Consider the following 17,913-nt stretch of genomic DNA (forward strand, 5'->3'; position numbering starts at 1 on the left):
CAGGGTGGCATCTGCTCGTTTCACATAAGCCTATGCCTATCCACTTGCAATTTTCATGAAGTTTGGTGTCATTCTTTTCATTTTTCTTTGCTGGTTTATTCCTTTTAGTCGTACTCACTATTTTTTTCCCAGAAGGGATGGAGGGCAGAGTCAATGTCTTGCCTGCTTTTAAGCCGCAAATCCCCTCAAAACTTCTACAGCTCTAGCTTAACACCACATCTGTCTCGCCAATTCTGAATCAACTGATTCTGGACTCCCCAGGACTACTGGGCAAAAATTATATAATTGTGCTGATTGGCTCCATTACAAATTTATGAGTTCCAATCTTAGAAGGCCCTCATCTTTGCTGAGCAGTCCATTTACTGGCCCTAGTCAGCTTCCTTTCCTCTGCCCCGTGATGGTTATTCCATTAAAAAAAAATTCTTTTCTTCAAGTTTTTGTCTTCCCCTAGTCTTGTTTTCCTTATTGGACAACCAAGTATTCTGGGTGAGTGAGTAAACAGAGGTCCCAGGAATGAACTCCCTGAACTTTTCTCCCCTCTCCCTTCAAACTCATTTGTCAGAGAGATGGTTTTCAGAGGCAGGTACTAGCGCCATCATTTTCTAACTGTCTGACCTTGCAAAAAAAAAGGACTACTATTGTCGAGTCTCCGTTTCCTCATAGGTAGAATTGGTGACAATGTCAGTCACCCCAGGTTACAAGCATGGTTAAAGTAAAACACATATGCTTGAAAAACTTGAAATACTGCAGAAAGGTAAAAAAATGGAAGGTCAGCACATTCTTCTCCCATCCTCAACCTCCAGCTTGAAGCGTTCAAATATTTTAAGCAAACGTTTGCAGTTTTGATTTTGAGGATTATGTAAGGGGAGGTTTCTGATCGTTCCTGCACAGAGTCTGGCACTTAGTATGTGCTTGAAAGCGTTAGTTTCTTGTCTCTATTCTCTTCCCTTCTAGATCGCGCAAAGCAGCTCCTTTTGCTTCTTTAAAAGGTGAATGAAGGTCTGGTGTCTACCTCTGCATGGGGATGTCACTCATATAGTGATGCTGAAACTAGTAAGAACTCGATGCAAATATATATCTTAATTGTCTAAATCTATGATTTCTGCTACACTTCTCATTTGTTTTCAACCAAAAAAACCTTGATTACGAGTGCAGGAGGCTGCTGCAAGGATCCTATCATGCTAGTGTTTACAGCCTGACTTCATGGAAGTTTATAAATCAGCAAAAGAAAACCCCAGTTTCCGCAGGAATTCCTCCAGTTCCCCAAAGACTTCTGGGAAGTTAGTCTGAAATTGCATTAGTATAAACATTTTTGGGTGGTGCAGCCTCCCAGGCTTCCCACTTTTAGACTCATAGTGACCTTTGTGTGAAGAATAATGGGACCCTTTCTCCAACCAGGGTGGGGCTACGTTTCAGCCTCTCCTGTTCCCTTGGCTGAGTGCTCTTGTGCAGTGCACAACCTGCTCATCAGTATGTGGTTGGCCTGCCTAGTAAAAACTGCTTCTTGTTTTGAATGATTTTGAGACTTGCATATGGGATTTTTTTCTCCTTTAAAGTCAACAAAGAGAAAGGTGAAGGGAGTGGCAGTGAAGGAGCCTTTGCTAGGCAGCTGTTTGATCTGGGGATGGTAATTTGCACTTATGGATATCTTTTATATCTAATGCTTACAGCATCACTCTCCCGTATGTGTTATTATCCACATTTCAATTAAAGAAACTGAGGGTTAGAGATTAAGTGATTTGCCCAAAGTCATCAATTAATAGGGAGTGAACTGAATCAAGCCCAGATTTTCTGTTTCAGAGTTCTGTTTTCTTTCTGAACACCACACTGAGGGGCTGTTTAAATTTTGTATTTCCTATGGGCACACACCTATGTGCACATACCACTCCCTTACTAGGAGAGCCCTGGAGGACGTATCCACTTCTTTCAGGAGTGCCCTGCTTCCCAGTATTTCAATACACACGAGTTACAGGCATAATACCAAGTGCACTGGATGCCTGCTGCGTCTGCTCTGCGGCTCTCAAGTCGGCCAGTCTTGACTTTCCCCTTGGCCTTGCCACATCCTAGCTGTGTGAGTATGGGCAAATTATTTAACCTCTCTGTGCTTGGTTTCCACATCTTTAAAGTGAGAGCACTGACCATATCTGTCTTGTTGAATGCTGTGAAGATTGAATAAGGCACTTACTGAAGAAGCTACCCTAACATGTTTGTGCCGCCGTTTTCTTATCATTAAGATGGGTTAACGATAGTGCCAATCTCTTAGAATTATAGAGAGGATAAAATGGGATCAAACTCCAAAATAATAAGCAATTGATAAATAACTATTTAAGATTTTTTTTTCTCATTTTAACTGTGAGGAGCAAGGGCTCAGAGGGATAAATAACTTGTGTAAAGTCACACAACTAGAAAATGGTAGAGCTAGGATTTGAACCCAGGTTCTCTGATTCTGAATGCAGTGCTTTTGATTATTAAACTATTCTAGCGAAAGAAGAAAAAAACATGCAAAGAAGAAGCACAATATATAAGCTGACTCCATTTATTACAGTCTGTCTGAGGGGCTCCAGGTTCACCAGCGTGGGAAATTTTCTGACATTAAAGAACTTAACAACTCACCCATCTTTGAATGAGCGTCAAGTACTCAAGACGCATCTGAATGCCTGGGATGGGCTGGGATGTTCTAGGAGGATGGACTTTCCCTGTGAAGCCAAAATGGTGTCATAGTCGTTTTGTAGAATGAACCTGACATGTTATTAGTGGTTCCCTTAGAAAATTCAGATTTGGTAGCCAAGGTGTGGAAACAACCTAAATGCCCATTAACAGAAGAATGGCTAAAGGAAATGTGGTCTATACATCCAATGGAATACTATTCAGCCTTTAAAAAGAAGGAAATTCTGCAGTATGCAACAATGTGGATGAACCTTGAGGACATTCTGCTCAGTGAAATAAGCCAATGACAGAAAGACAAATATTGCATCATTCCACGAGTATAAAGTATCTAAAATAAGTGGCATCGTAAAATCAAGAGTAGTTGCCTGGAAGGGGGACATGTGGAGTTACTAATGAACAGGCAGAAAGTTTCAGTCAAGCAAGATGAAGAAGCTCCAGAGAGCTGGGGTATAACATTGCACCGATAGTCAACAAGAGTGTATTGTCCACTTAAAAATTCGTTAAGAAGGCAGATCTCATGGTAAGTGTTCTAATCACAAGAAAATACAATTAAAAAAAATTCAGATTTGAGAATGTGATGATTTTTCATCATGAAAGATCCTAGGAGTGCTAGCTAATATCCTGGCCCATTTCCAACTCAAGTAATTACATTCCCAGCACCCACAATTTCCCTGTTTTTAATTAGAAAATGTGTCCTGCTTCCCCTCCGTGTCTGCTCAACTGTATTTCACACAGGTGTGTCCTAATCCTCTGATAAGCAAAAGAACCAGTATTTACTGTAAAAACTGTGGCTTAAGTAACACTTTGTAGAAACATATTGCATAATGTGAGTTATTTGCTCTCTACCTTTTCTGCAAATAATTTTTTTAAATGGGGTTAGAGCCGATGTCTGTGTACAGCATTTTCTACCAGTACCAAGTCTTGATAAATCATTTAATAATTCTAGCTTTATTATCTTTCGTTTATCAAGTGTCATCTCTCTGACCTTAACTGAAATCTATTGTCTCATCTTCCGGTTTTGTGACTCGAGCTACAGGTCAGAACCTTTCCAGGATGACTTCTTGAGCTAGGAAATGAGGAGGAAGCGTTTTGTCAGAGTGCTGTGGTCAGCACTGACTGTTGGACGAAGTGAACCACTTAGCCCCACCGAGCGGCAAAATCTCAGAGGCTGCGATTTTCCCCTGAAGTTACTTCTCAGTATGGGTTTATTGCTCCCAAGTCCTAAGACTGTAGAACTTAAATAGATATCAACTGGTAATTCAAACCTTTGCCTCAGCTTCCCACAGGTGCACTTCATTCTCCTTGTCACCTCTCCTGATCTGGCCTTGCTGCCACATGGTATATTTACATGGTGCCCTGCTCCCAGCCTTTCAGGTGACTAGCAGTTCTGGCCAGATGACTCCTAAATTCTCTAATTAAACCATTCATCTCCTCTTCGGCGTCTCACGGACAGCTTAACCTACTGAAGTTTTTTGCCCACTGTTTAAATCTGTTGGCACCATTCCAAGTCTTTTATTTATTATAGATATTACTAATTTTAAAGGAAATTTCTGAAAAGTACGGGAAAAAACTTTACTTACAGGATTTTAGGTTTTCATATTCCTGGATTTTCCCAGCTACTTCTATTAACAGGCTTCGAGTTCATTTCTAGCTATAAGTGTATGATTCTATCTATTTTTGGCTCTGTTTGGAGACACAAACAAAATGTTCTATTTCATTTTAGGAGTATCAAGAGGATATGAAGTATAGGCAAATTTTCTTTCCAATGAGTTTTAAATTTTGTAACCACGATCTAAACAAATCCACAAACTCATTTTATATGAAGTTTGTAAAACTGTATAATGTCTGTTTAAACATAATGAGACTTTTTATTTCAAAAGCATCTATGAATATTATTAACTCAGGACCAGATTTATAAATCTATGACCTCATATTAATCTAGTCAATAGGAAATGCTCATCATGTAATGTTAGCAGGAAATAAGATAGAATTTAGAGCTCTATATAAAACCTTGATAACAATCTGTTATTAATATTAATACATATGAATATTGAAAAAAGAGACCAGAATTTAATGTTCTAAAAGCATACTGGTGTTTATTCCTGGGTGGTAGCATTATCTATGAGTTTAATTTTTTAGTCCTTTTGTATTTTCTAAATTTTCCACAATGGATATGGCATTACTTTAATAATAAATAAAAGTATTTCAAAATGCTATATAAGGGCCACATCATTTTATTAAAAATGATTCTGGATTTAAAGAGATGATTTGTATAAGTTGTGGGTAATTATGTGTAAATTTCAAGTCATACCTGGTTTGAATCTATTGCCTATGAAGCTAAAGGAAGCTTTAATAATAAAAATAATGATTGGATACAGTAATCACAACTTTCATGAATATAGACGTATGCTGTTCCATATGTTATCACATACTTCCCTCTGTTGATTATCCTTGCTCTCCTCTCATGGAGGCGGGAGGGGTACTAACAGCCATGGACTAAAAGATTTGACCCACTGCTGTTCAGCTACTAAGCGGCAGGCTTCAGACTAAATCCCAGTCTATTTCTTTCTCTCCTGTTCCCTATTCCCTGTAGGAGTAAACTAGAAAATTACTTCTTCCTTTTTGAAAAGAAACTCATCATGATGGCCTTTTGTACGCTCCACATTTGTGATGGGGTTACTGTGATTTGTTCATGCTTCTGCCGTGTACAGATAAAGAAAGCATACCGATATCCTGGTGCCTATTATGTGCCAGACACAATGCTGGGCACTGGATGGACATGTGCTCATTGAATCGTCCCAATAATCTCCTGATATAGACACTACGATCTCTGTTTTACAAATGTGAAATCTCTTTAGATGTGTTCACAGCACTTGTGAATCGTAGATACAGAATTGGACCCAGCTCTTTCCTACTCTAATGCTCATGCACACTGAAAGCTGATGCCAGAAAAGCTGCATCAGAGCTGCCTCCGGGAAGAAGAAGGAAGCAGGACCAGCCACCCAGAAGACTCTTGCTAGAGAAAGCAAAACTACAGTCCACAAAGCTGCCCTGCCAGGGCAGACAGACTGTGGAGACAGATGAAACTGGGTTTAAATCCATCTCTGATTCTTACCAGCTTTGTGAACTTTGACAGTATCTATCCTCTCAAACCTTCAATTTCCTCATCTGACAGGTGGAGGCACGGTAATAATAATTATAATTCTCGAGAGGAATAAACGAGGTAACGTAGAAATCTCAGTGCACGACTGCTGAGGTAAAAATTGGGCTCTGCTAATGTTAGTTTAAAATGAAAGTGATGATTATGGTGATAATAATAGTAATTATAAACCTAAAGTTGCATAGCTATTTATAGCCAAGGAAGGATTTCTTTTTAATTGAGTTAATGATAGGTTACAATCTTGTGGAATTTCAGTTGTACATTAATGTTTGTCATTCGTGTTGTAGGTGCACCACTTCACCCTTTGTGCCCACCCCCCACCCCACCTTTCCCCTGGTGTCCGCTAAACTGTTCTCTTAGTCCACATTTTTAAATTCCTCATATGAGTGGAGTCATACACAGATTATCCTTCTCTAGCCTGGCCCATTTCACTTAACATAATTCCCTCAAGGTCCATCCATGTTATTGCAAATGGAATGATTTTGTTCTGTTTTGCAGTTGAGTAGTATTCCATTGTATATATGTACCACATCTTCTTTATCCATTCATCTGTTGATGGGCACTTAGGTTGCTTCCATGTCTTGGCTATTGTAAACAGTGCTGCAATAAACATTGGGGTGCATAGGACTTTTGGGATTGCTGACTTCAAGCTCTTTGGATAAAGACCCAGTAGTGGGATGGCTGGATCATATGGTAGTTCTATTTTTAATTTTTTGAGAAATCTCCACACTGTTTTCCATAGTGGCTGCACCAGTTTGCATTCCCACCAGCAGTGTATGAGGGTTCCTTTTTCTCCACAACCTCTCCAACGTTTGTTACTATTAGTTTTAGATATTTTTGTCATTCTAATGGGTGTAAGGTGATATCTTAGTGTAGTTTTGATTTGCATTTCCCTGATGATCAGCAATGATGAGCATCTTTTCATGTGCCTATTGGCCATCCGTATATCTTCTTTGGAGAAATGTCTGTTCATGTCTCCAGCTCATTTTTTGATTGGGTTGTTTGATTTTTTTTGTTGTTGAGTTGTGAGAGTTCTTTATATATTATGGATATTAAGCCTTTGTCAGATATATGACTTGCAAATATTTTTTCCCAGTTAGTGGGTTGTTTTTTTGTTTCAATCCTGTTTTCATTTGCCTTGAAGAAGCTCTTTAGTCTGATGAAGTCCCATTTGTTTATTCTTTCTATTGCTTAGCCAAGGAAGGATTTTAATATGAAGCCAGAATTTAAGTAGAATTAAAGAGAAACATTCTAATTGAAATCTTCTTGAAGACTGAGATAAATTGATAGAGATTAAGAAATGATGAGAAAGATACCAATTTTTTCTAGTATTTTGCTAAAAAGGTTCGTGCTGCATGAATCATATTTTTTAATCCTGGTGGCTTGAACGTAAAATGCATGACTTGTCCTATCTTTTAATAGGGAGACACCTGGAGGCAGAAAGAAGGTAAGGGGACTCCTCTTTGATTTATGGAGACCAGCTTGTACGCCAGATGGGGAAGTTCAAGTGTTGTTTGGGTCTTGGGCTGAGGTGATAGGATACACTGTGTGTGTGCGTGCACATGTGTGATTTGAAGGTGACTGTGTCCTTACATACCCAGCTGTAATGACCCCACGGCAGAGATTTTTTTACTTGTGTTAAGCAACAATTTGTTTTGTTATTGTATATGACTCTAAATGAACATTGATCCTTAAGTGATTGATTTCATGAAGATGGGGCAGCAAGCGGCTTTTCTGCTGTCCCCTTTTTGCTGTCTGCCTGTGGCTGGTTTTCTTGAAGCCTCAATGATTGTGGGGCATGTCATGACACCTCCCGTAGTTTTCTGTTCCTCAAAATTCTCAAGTTGCACTAGACAGTATCAGAGACCCCTTTCATTTCTCCACTTCTGGAATTCCATGATTTTTATAGTAAGATGTCATGTGGAACTCTCAGGCTTGCAGCTTGGAGGCGTTTGGTGGTGTGGCCTTGATTCTCGCTGAGAATTAACGCTTACATTGACGCCGGGTTAACATGAGCCTCTTATTTGGAAGGCTAACTTGTCAGAAATGCTCTCGTTTATTGGAGAGGTGAGGCCCAGTACTTTGGCACAAGGATCAGTGCAGCGTACTGCAGCCCTTGTGCAGTTTATATGCCCACGATGGGTTCACTTCAGGCTAATGAGGTTACGTGATGTTCCTCAGGTTTAAACTCTTGCACCATTATTATAATCCAGTCTGTTTTCTGGAGAGTGAGTGATCATCAAACAAGATATTATTCTTAAAAATGGTTTTTTCTTTTATTGGCACAGGGTAAAAGGATTAACCATGCGGTGTCTTTTTTTGTGTGTGCCACTGTGACCTTTTTCTCTAATGACATTTTCATGAATGCCCACTTCTTTTCACTGGTATTTATATTTGTTGCTTGTTCTGATTTTCTTAGATCTTTTCAGATTGTGTCATTTCTTCATATCAGACACCATGATCTCCTAAAAAAAGCAAACCTACCCAAGGGTGACCTGGGGTGGTGCCTCTGTTTCTGGACCTCAGGAAAGCTTTTGCCTTCCTCTCATCAGTGTGTTTGGAGCATCTGTTAATATTATCATTGGATTCCTTTCTCTTGAGTGGCCTTGCTCATAAAGGAGAGGTGTTTGGAATCTGTGGCTGTCATAAATGACTACAAAGCATGCTGTTAGGAGGAAGTTCCTTGTAGCTTCTAAATATCAACAGTCATAACCATATTGTATGGATTTGAAGCCTGTCATTTTTAGTGACTAAGTATGCAGACATATAAAAGCCCTTTTATTAGGTCATGGTTTGCAATTTACTTCTTGAAGAACTGGTGAAGAGAATAGTAAAGCACACAGAATGCTTTTCATATGATCCCAGTCAACACAGCACCATTCAACTTCATAGTGGATCCTTTGGCCACCCCGGACCTCCATTTCCTCATGTGTAGAACGTGGTAGTAGATCTGGAATGGGGTTTCTAAGCCTCAGTGTGATGAGATCAGAGCCAGTTAACTCTTTATTGTGGGGAAGGCACTGCTCTGTGTCTCGTAGGATGTTTGCAGCATCTGTGACTTCTTCCCATTAGATGCCAGTAGCACCTCCTCAGTTGTGACAAACGAAAATGTCTCCACATTGCCAAATGTCCCCTGCGGGGCAAAATTGCCCATGTGGAGAACTATTGGTCTAGAATCACATTTTAAAAGATATATTCAAACTTTATTTATTTTGAATTTTTTTTTTGTTGAGGTAACATTGGTTTTTGACGTTACATAAATTCAGGTGGACATCATTATATTTCAACTTCTGTGTAGACTACATCATGTTCGTCACCAAAAGTCTAGTTGCCATCCATCACTGTACAAATGTCCCCCTTTACCTCTTTCACCCTACCCCCACCCCTTTTCCTCTGGTAACCATCGATCTATTCTCTGTATCTATGTGCTTGTTTGTTGTTGTTATTGTTTTATCTTCCACATATGAGTGAAATTATATGATATTTGGATTTTTCCATCTGACTTATTTCACTTAGCGTAGTGCCCTCGAGGTCCATCCATGTTGTCACAAATGGCAAGATTTCATCTTTTTTTGTGGCTGGCTACTATTCCATTGTGTATATATACCACATCTTCTTTATCCATTCGTCCATCAGTGAGAACTTATGTTTCCAAGTTTTGGCTACTGTGAATAATGCTGCAGTGAGCATAGGGGTGCATCCATTTTTTCAAATTAGTGTTTTCATGTTCCTTGTATAAATACCCAGAAGTGCAATAGCTGAATCATATGGTATTTCTACTTTTAATTTTTTGAGGAGTCTTTGTACTGTTTTCTATAGTGGCTGCACCAGTTTACACTCCCACCAGCAGTGTATGAGGGTTCCCTTTTCTCCACATCCTCTCCAATACTTGTTATTTCTTGTCTTTTTAATAATAGCCATTCCGATGGGTGTGAGGTGATATCTCATTGTGGCCTTGATTCCATTCCCCTAATAATTAGTAATTTTGAACATCTTTTCATGTGCCTGTTGGCCATCTGTATGTCTCTTTGGGAAAAATCTGTTCAGATCCCCTGCTCAGGTATATTCAAACTTTAAAATGATATGATTCAAGAGTTTGTAAAGATAAAAATGATCAAAGTATTGTGACAAAATTTCTTTTGTGGAATGACATGAATGAAGAATAGAGTTCATTTTACTTTTGTCTTTGAATTTTTTATTATTTATTTATTTTTTCAGCTGACTTTATTTTTCTTTATTGTGGTAACATTGGTTTATAACATTATATAAATTTCAGGTGTACATCGCTGTTATTTCTACTTCTGTGTAGATTACGTCGTGTTCACCACCCAAAGACTATTTACAATCTATCCCCACATACATGGGCCTAATCACCCTTTTGCCCTCCTTCCTTCCCCACTCCCCTCTGGTAACCACCCATCCAATCTCTGTCTCTATATGTTTGTTTCTTGTTTTCATCTTCTGTTTATGACTTAGATCACATAGTATTTGACTTTCTCCCTCTGACTTATTTCTACCTTTACCTTTTTAGAAGACTTTCTTGATAAGGTTTAAATATTACTGTGAATTTTTTCCTTCCATTAAAATTTGAGGACTCAGTTAAAGTGTGAAAGAGGCCACAGGAGAAAATTCTTTGAACAAACAGTGCTTTAGGTTTATAAATTAATACATATGGTTGGGATGAACTGTGCTACTGGATGAGTGGTTACTCAACATAGTCATTAAAGATAAGTCCTGGCACATAACAGATGTTGTTGAATGGATGGATGATGGATAGATGGATGAATGAATGAAGGATCTGCAAGTGCTAATTCATGTGGCTTTAGGAACAGTATTTCATCAGTGACACCTAAACATGATAGTCGCAAAAGCAAAGGAAAGAGGTCACTGGGTATGAGCACTACAGAGCCCCTTTCATTCTTCTGTGGGTTCCCTCTAGATACCTTCCTGCCTCTGCTCTTCCACAGCCATTTCTTTACACTTCTCTCCCCAGCCCTATATCCTTACTTGCCTTTTTTCCCCTTGAATTGATTTTATTAGAGCTTTTCATACTGTATCATTTCTTTGAATCAGACATCATGATCTCATGAGAAAACCAAACCTACCACATTTGACCGTGAACCCACATCTGGGCATTCCTGAGGGAAGGACACTGTTTAATCTTTCTTCTCTGGTTGTTTGAATCAAGTTAATGATGTTATTCCTGATCTTCTTTGAAAATTACTTCCTTTTGATTTTCTCAAGTCCCATGTCTTTCTTTGAGAATTTATTCTAGAACAATTAAACTTTTTGGTCAAAGGAACCTGTGCTGGCAACTGTGATTGATGGATTCCATGTTTATGCCCTCATAATGATGTTATTCATTTGGCACAGAAAAACATTTCCTCCATTTTACAGTTAAAGAAATTGAGGCCCAGGTTTGTTAAGACAGAGCCAAGCGTCTCTAGTAAGTGAGCAGTCATATGAGTTTAGAACTGCTGAGTCCAGATGTTGAGACCAGATCCATAGCACCAAGATAGAGGTCGAATTGAAGCAGGTAGATAATTTGATACAAAACTATTGAATCTGTGGTACCAGGAAATTGAAAGATTTTTCTTTATGTTTTGTTTTAATGTCATAAAAAATAATGAGGGTGGCTTCTTCATGGTACCATTGCTTTGATTTAATGGGAATATCTTCTCTAATTTGGACAAATTACTTAACTCAAGAACTTCGCTGTTAGTTTTATTTTAGTTAATGTTGCTCACGGTCTGCTTCTTTTCTCTCTCAGACCTTCTCTCACCATGCCTCATAGGAATCTGACAGGAAGCTGCAATGTTAATTGTGGTTGTAAAACACACGAGTACGAGCCAGTCTGTGGATCAGATGGAATTACGTACTTTAACCCTTGTCTGGCTGGCTGTGTTAATAGTGGTAATCTCAGCACTGGGGTGAGTATAATTCACCAATTCATCTACTGTTGTTAATCCAACATCCTGTGACAAGGACGTGTTAGAATTCGTATGCCAACACATGGCTTCGGTCTCCCTTTTCAAGAAACTTCAGATAACCTACAAAATACCTTCTGACAAAAACCCAGAGGAAAGAAAATTCTGCAATGCTATCATTTTTTTCCGGGGATGATTGGAGCATTTGGGTCTAGCGATTGGGTTCCATGTCAGCCCTCTCCCACTTTACGTTCTGTGCCGACTCAGTGAAACTTGATAAGGTTGAGTGCTAGGCCTCTCATTCCTTACTCTGACCGGGCCCCTGTGATAGGTTTGAAGATCGAGATGGTGACATTTGGTGCTGATAGAAGAGAATGGAGGGTATCTCCCCTGATCAGAGTCTATGAAGATGGACAATGGCCATTTTTCATAGACTATCCGTTCAAACTTTTTTTTTAACTTTCAGAGTAAAGATATTTCTGTCCGTTCAAGAATAGGCTATTTTGAGAATTCCCTTCCCTGTGAATTATAAATAGGTGGTAATACTGTAGGAGAAGGTTATCATATTCTACTCAGTTCTTTATTGGGTCTGGTTTCATTCTTTGCATGAAAACAGATTGCCGGAGGCTGTTTTAATTAAAAGGTTAAGGTGCATTTGCTGGTTCTGCGCAGGTGATAAGGGATTATACTGCATGTTTTTGGAATGTCATATTTGAGTTCTAACTTTTCAACTGTAGTGATAAATTGAGAATTCCTGCGGCTGGCTCTCCATTATGTAATTGGTGAGCTCCAGTGTGTGACTAAGGTGAAAGAGACAATGAGATTTATTCTTCTCGGTGGCTAAGCTCGAGGAGTGAGTCCTTGGGTGCACAGCCCTCCTTCTTCTTAAAAAGAGGCCAGGAGTCCTTGGAGCAGAGATGGCCAAATGGTGCCCCTATCTTCATATTTGTTCTTACTGCCTAAGTGGCCGAGAGGTCGCAATGACAGTGAGTTTAGCTGATGTCCATTCAGTAAAAGCAATGTAATAGGCATAAAAGGTTAATTGGCTGTTTCATTTGAAACACCTTTTTAGTCCCCTGACTTAAATGAGACAGCCAAGGATAGGTTCGCTATTGTTGGCATTAAAGTCATTACGGTTGCATCATGAATTCTCTGCATTTATTTAACAGATATTTACTTGAGGACCTATGCTGTGTTCAGGAGTCTGCTAGGTGCTCCGGTGGGAACAAACGGAAATAAGTCTTGGCTACTGTTTCTTGATGGCCTTCTCTAATAGGAGAGCCCAAGAATTAAACAGCAATTGAAGCAGCGTATAATTATGACCAAAAATGAGCATATGGAATCTGAATGCTATAGAATTGTGTTGAAAGCTTCTTATAAAAGTCTAGGTTTAAACAATTTTGACCAGCAGATTTTGATATTGTTCCATGCACACTTTGGACCCTTACTGTTAATAATGGGGAAGATATTTGCAATTAAATATTCTGTGGACTTTTAAATGCTAGAGTTATTTTAGAGCATTTTAACTTTGTTTTACTATTCCTATGCTGAATTTTGCTTTTGATTGGCATACAACTGATCTTTATTATCACTTAGATAAGGAATTACACAGAATGCACCTGTGTCCAAAGCCGGCAAGTGATCACGCCACCCACAGTGGGACAGCGCAGTCAGCTCCGCGTGGTTATTGTCAAAACATATCTCAACGAGAATGGCTATGCTGTGTCCGGGAAGTGTAAACGGACTTGTAATACCCTCATCCCATTCTTGATTTTTCTTTTCATAGTCACTTTCATCACAGCATGTGCCCAGCCATCAGCCATCATAGTAACACTCAGGTGAGAAGAGCATTCAACTTCGAGGGTGAGTTATAATCGGACAATTGCCAGAATACATATTCCAAACTGGAACTGAGGTGGTAAAGCAGAGAGGAAAGCAAAATTAGATTGTGCTGGAAAGTGCTCAGACGTTTGCCTGATGAACTTAAGAGAAGTGAGTTTTCCCATGTCAGGAAGGGAAGGGATGATTGTGACATTTCACGTTCCAGAACTTTCTTTATTCAAATGGGTTCTATTCCTAGAGTTTAGTGAAAATTCTTTTGGGTGCCTTTGGTTCCTGAAGTCTCTGCCCTGAAAGATTCACCTTCAGGAGCTGAAAGCCGTGCCCATGTCAGCTGCAAGAATCCTGGCCCCAGAGGAGACAGCAAGTCATTTGGTGAAGTTGCTAAATTGTGCACACAGCGAAGAATATTATCTCCAACCTTGTGGATAGTTAATACTCCAGGATCAGTGACAGTCTGTGCTGGGCCTGCAGTTCAAAATGCTGATTTCACTAATTTTACTATCATATAAAATTTCAGAGTTGAGTCAAGGAAAGGGCAGACTGGGAAATGTAATTCTTCGGTTGTCCATGCTGGGCTTTCTTTGCCATATTATATATCCTGTCTATGTTTTTTTTTGCTTATAAGAGAACACAGAAGTTACCTTAATGGAAGTCCTGTAAAAAATGTGGACACCAGCACATTCAAATCAGTGTGCTGTATTTGCAGGAAAGGCTGCAGTGGACAAAGGAAGGAAGGGGACAGCGTGGTGAAGAAACGAGAGCACACCCACAGCAGCTCTGGGGGGACTGGAGTGCAGGGCAATGAAGGAGTGAGGAGAGGGAGTGCGGCCTTACTGTCTTTTATCTCCTCCCTGGGTCCTCAGTCCCCTGCAATGCTGGGCTCCTGGTGGGACACACCTGCTGAGATGTCATTCTTAGCGGGGCAGTTGGGCTGCTGGCCTGCTTATTCTCCATATTCTGGCTTCCCTTCCATGGAATGCCGTGTTAGACATTCCCCAACCAATTCGTTACTTGACAGTAAGACAAGAGGACATGAAAGGCCCATTGGTCTAGTCACTCAATTCCTCCATCAGCAGATACTTAGGGAGTAACAACTCTGCATGCAGCATTGGGCAAACTGCTGAGAAAATAAAGAAATTGGGGAAAAGATGACAAGTGCACTGGTCCTTGGGAATTGTGCATTGTACACCTAGAACCCTATGTGTATGGGATAGAAAGGATAAGGGCCTTCCTCATTAAAAAAAATATGAATCATTAATAATCTTAATTCTTTGAACTGTAATTCTACAAGAGATGTTAAATAACCCAGACAAATATGGCAAATCACCAGTTGGCTTCTAACCCAAAACTTCAGAGAAAGAGCCCTTTAATCTTTGCTAATTACAAAATCAATAGACTCCATTCTTCCTGCCATGAGAGAATCGCTTAGAGCATATATTTTAGGAAAAGAAGAAAAAAGGAGGTGTCTGGAAGGGATTCATTCTTTCTCTAACTTTTGACTTGTTTCCTATATGTTTTTTGACGATACTTTATTTTTTTTAACTTTTTTTATGTATACTTTTCCTTGAGAAATTATGGGAGCAACTTTCAGTATACATATCTACCATTCTGGAAGGTCCAGGCAAATAGAGAAACAGAATGAAGTAGTTAGGATAAAATGCTATATATTTTTGATAACAGAATTAATTTCGGAAGCTCATTTAGAGCCAGTTCTGTCCCTTCAGCCATGAACTTGGCCCTCCCCCAGTATTTACAGAGAAGCCATTAGAGTTAATCGGAGTTTCTTTGGCGTCTTCATGGGGAAGACCTTTATTCTCTGCTTTAGCCATCAGCCGTCTTGCCTGGCCATTGTTCGTAAATTGCAGCAAATTAAATATTTTGGCACAGCATCTCTATGGTCCCTGGCTCTGTGTTAAGCAGGCTTGACTGGACGTTCATTTTCTCGAGGCCACTGTGTGAAGACACTCTTTGCTTTCCCTCCACCGCAGGTCCGTCGAGGATGAGGAGAGACCCTTTGCACTGGGGATGCAGTTTGTTCTGCTGCGAACACTTGGTAGGTCCTGAATTTCCAACCCGCCTCTCAGTTCCTCTTTGCAGACGGCAGATTCTCATTGTCCCTTAAAAATGGCAGGTGGTTTGTTACCATCAGCAGTAGCTGGAATTTTACGGGGTAGGGCAAGACCACAACTTCCTTATTTTCTGATTTGAACTGAAAGCCAACCAGTTCTGTCATTTGATGAAACAAACCCAAACTGACTTTAGAGCCGTTTCTTTTCACTCTGAACGTAACTTTGGCTAAATCCCCCAGAGAGTTTTGTACAGTAAGAAACATTGAACCAAGCAATTGGAATGGGTTTACGATCCTGGCATCTTTGTCCCCTGATGCCTTTTTAACATGAAAGTGATGGGAATTGCTGCTGCTCAGTTATTTGTGAAAATGTCAATTTCTTACTTCTTTCAAGTAATTTGATTGGACTGGGCAAGGAGGAGATCTATCAAGTCTTCTGAGGAAAAGAAATAAGAAATTCCAAAAAGAAAAACGAAAGATCCCGAAATTGACATGTAGGGACCACCGTTTATTTATAACAAGAGAAGCTCATTAGCACTAGGTCAGTGTGGTTGGTTAGTCACCGAACTCACTGGGGCATGAAGAACATCCTCCTGATTTTTACAAACACTGGGTCACCCTGTGATGTCCTGGGACAATGCACGGGAAGTGTCGTGTGAGGTAGCCCATTGCCTTGATCAATTTCAGTGTATTTTTAATGACTTCCTCATCAGCTAGCTTATTTTTTCTTTCTTAAGTGGCAGTCTGTCATTTCTGTCAGCTGTTATTTCCCCCAATAATCAGTGTCATTATCCACAGGTCAAAAAAATTAGATTTTTGATTCACATTTCCAATTCTGTTTCAAAGGGTAGCACATTTTAAAATGGTGTCATCTGACTCTTTGAAACATTCATCCTCTGGAATTCTCATTTTGTCATATGTTGTGGTCAGTGCCTCAGTCCAAGAATGAACACTTTCCAGTGAGCCGCCGAGGCTTCGAGTTGCATTGAATGTGAGTGGCTTGTTTTCTGGTACCAATAAGACTTTGAAGGTACCATTTTTCAAAGGATGCTGGTTAAAGGAAATTCTGACAAACTTTGCTATAGTTAAGAAGTTTCCATTATGTTTCTCCTTGGAAACTAAAAAGTTATTTTCAAGAAAGGAAATTTGTTGAAAAGGGGTAGTTGATAGGAAAAGAAAAAAATAGTTTCTCCCTTTTCTTGGCATATCTTTGATGCCAGGGAGTTGGGGCGATTTGATATGGATGCAGAGGTCAAGCTAAGTCAACAGATGGACGGACGCTGCTGCATCAGGAATAAGTGGAGGGAGAAGATTTCAGGCTTTTGTTATTTAATTCAACCTTAAGTTCTATTGATTATGGAAAAGTATAGTCAGGGCAACAGCCAACTTCCCTTTCCCCAAATTCCAAAGCAAAAAGACAGTTTTCAGTATTTTAATAATGTTACATTTTAATTGTAGTGAATATACCTCATTTTAAATGAATACAACACATTTAAAAATGTATCGCTCACAGCCTCCTGGCTATTAGCCCACCTGTCCTCTCTCTTTTCCTCCCTCACTCCCACCTTCCCATCACTTCCTTCTGGAAACTCTTATTTGGCATCCGTGGGCTGTCCTGATAGGTCCTTGGGATGTAAAAGGTGAAAGATTTATACGATCCGAAGAGAAACCAGAGTATGGTCCTTGGGATGTAAAGAATAAAAGGCATGGCCTCTGCCATCAAGGAGCTTATGGGTGACAGATTTGCGTACAATTTAAATAGTATGTGATAGTTGATAAAATGGAGCTATCTACAAAATGCACTGGGAATACAGTGGCATCTGAGTGAGTCAGGAGTTTAAAGGAGGGGTAGAATTTTGCAAGGTGAACAAGTTGGGGATGGGGACCAATTTCCGCAAAGGTAGTAACATGCTATGAAGGAAGTCTATGTGGGCAGACTTTCTTTCCTATGAGAGTAAAGGAACGTCTGCATCATGGCCCAAACAAGGAAGCTCCTACTCATCACAGATGGTTTGTAAGCTTCAAAGACAAATTTTATGCCATAATCATTTCCGTACTCCAGGTGCCTTTAGGAAGTTACTATTTGATGTGTTTTTTGACTTCTAGGGGACAATGCTTTCCTTAGACTCTTCCTGCATCCAAGGACTAGAACCCAACCCACAAGAGCTAAGTGTACTGAATTTTAGTGGATCGAGAAGGGTTCTAGTGTAGCCTCTTGAATATTTAATGACAGAATCTGATTTTTAAAT

General features: G+C 39.7%; 1 protein-coding gene across 5 annotated transcripts in view; it reads left to right on the forward strand.

Moving 5' to 3' along the window:
* SLCO5A1 (solute carrier organic anion transporter family member 5A1) overlaps positions 1-17,913 on the forward strand; it is a 130,086-nt gene that overhangs the window by 105,586 nt on the left and 6,587 nt on the right. For all 5 annotated transcript variants that reach the window (XM_014862662.3, XM_070481105.1, XM_070481104.1 and 2 more), the window contains 3 exons: positions 11,598-11,757; positions 13,351-13,592; positions 15,585-15,649. In XM_014862662.3, the coding sequence (XP_014718148.2) occupies positions 11,598-11,757; positions 13,351-13,592; positions 15,585-15,649 (467 nt within the window). The remainder of the gene's footprint in view (positions 1-11,597; positions 11,758-13,350; positions 13,593-15,584; positions 15,650-17,913) is intronic.

Source organism: Equus asinus, chromosome 12 (assembly GCF_041296235.1).
Source record: "Equus asinus isolate D_3611 breed Donkey chromosome 12, EquAss-T2T_v2, whole genome shotgun sequence".
Lineage (NCBI taxonomy): Eukaryota > Metazoa > Chordata > Mammalia > Perissodactyla > Equidae > Equus > Equus asinus.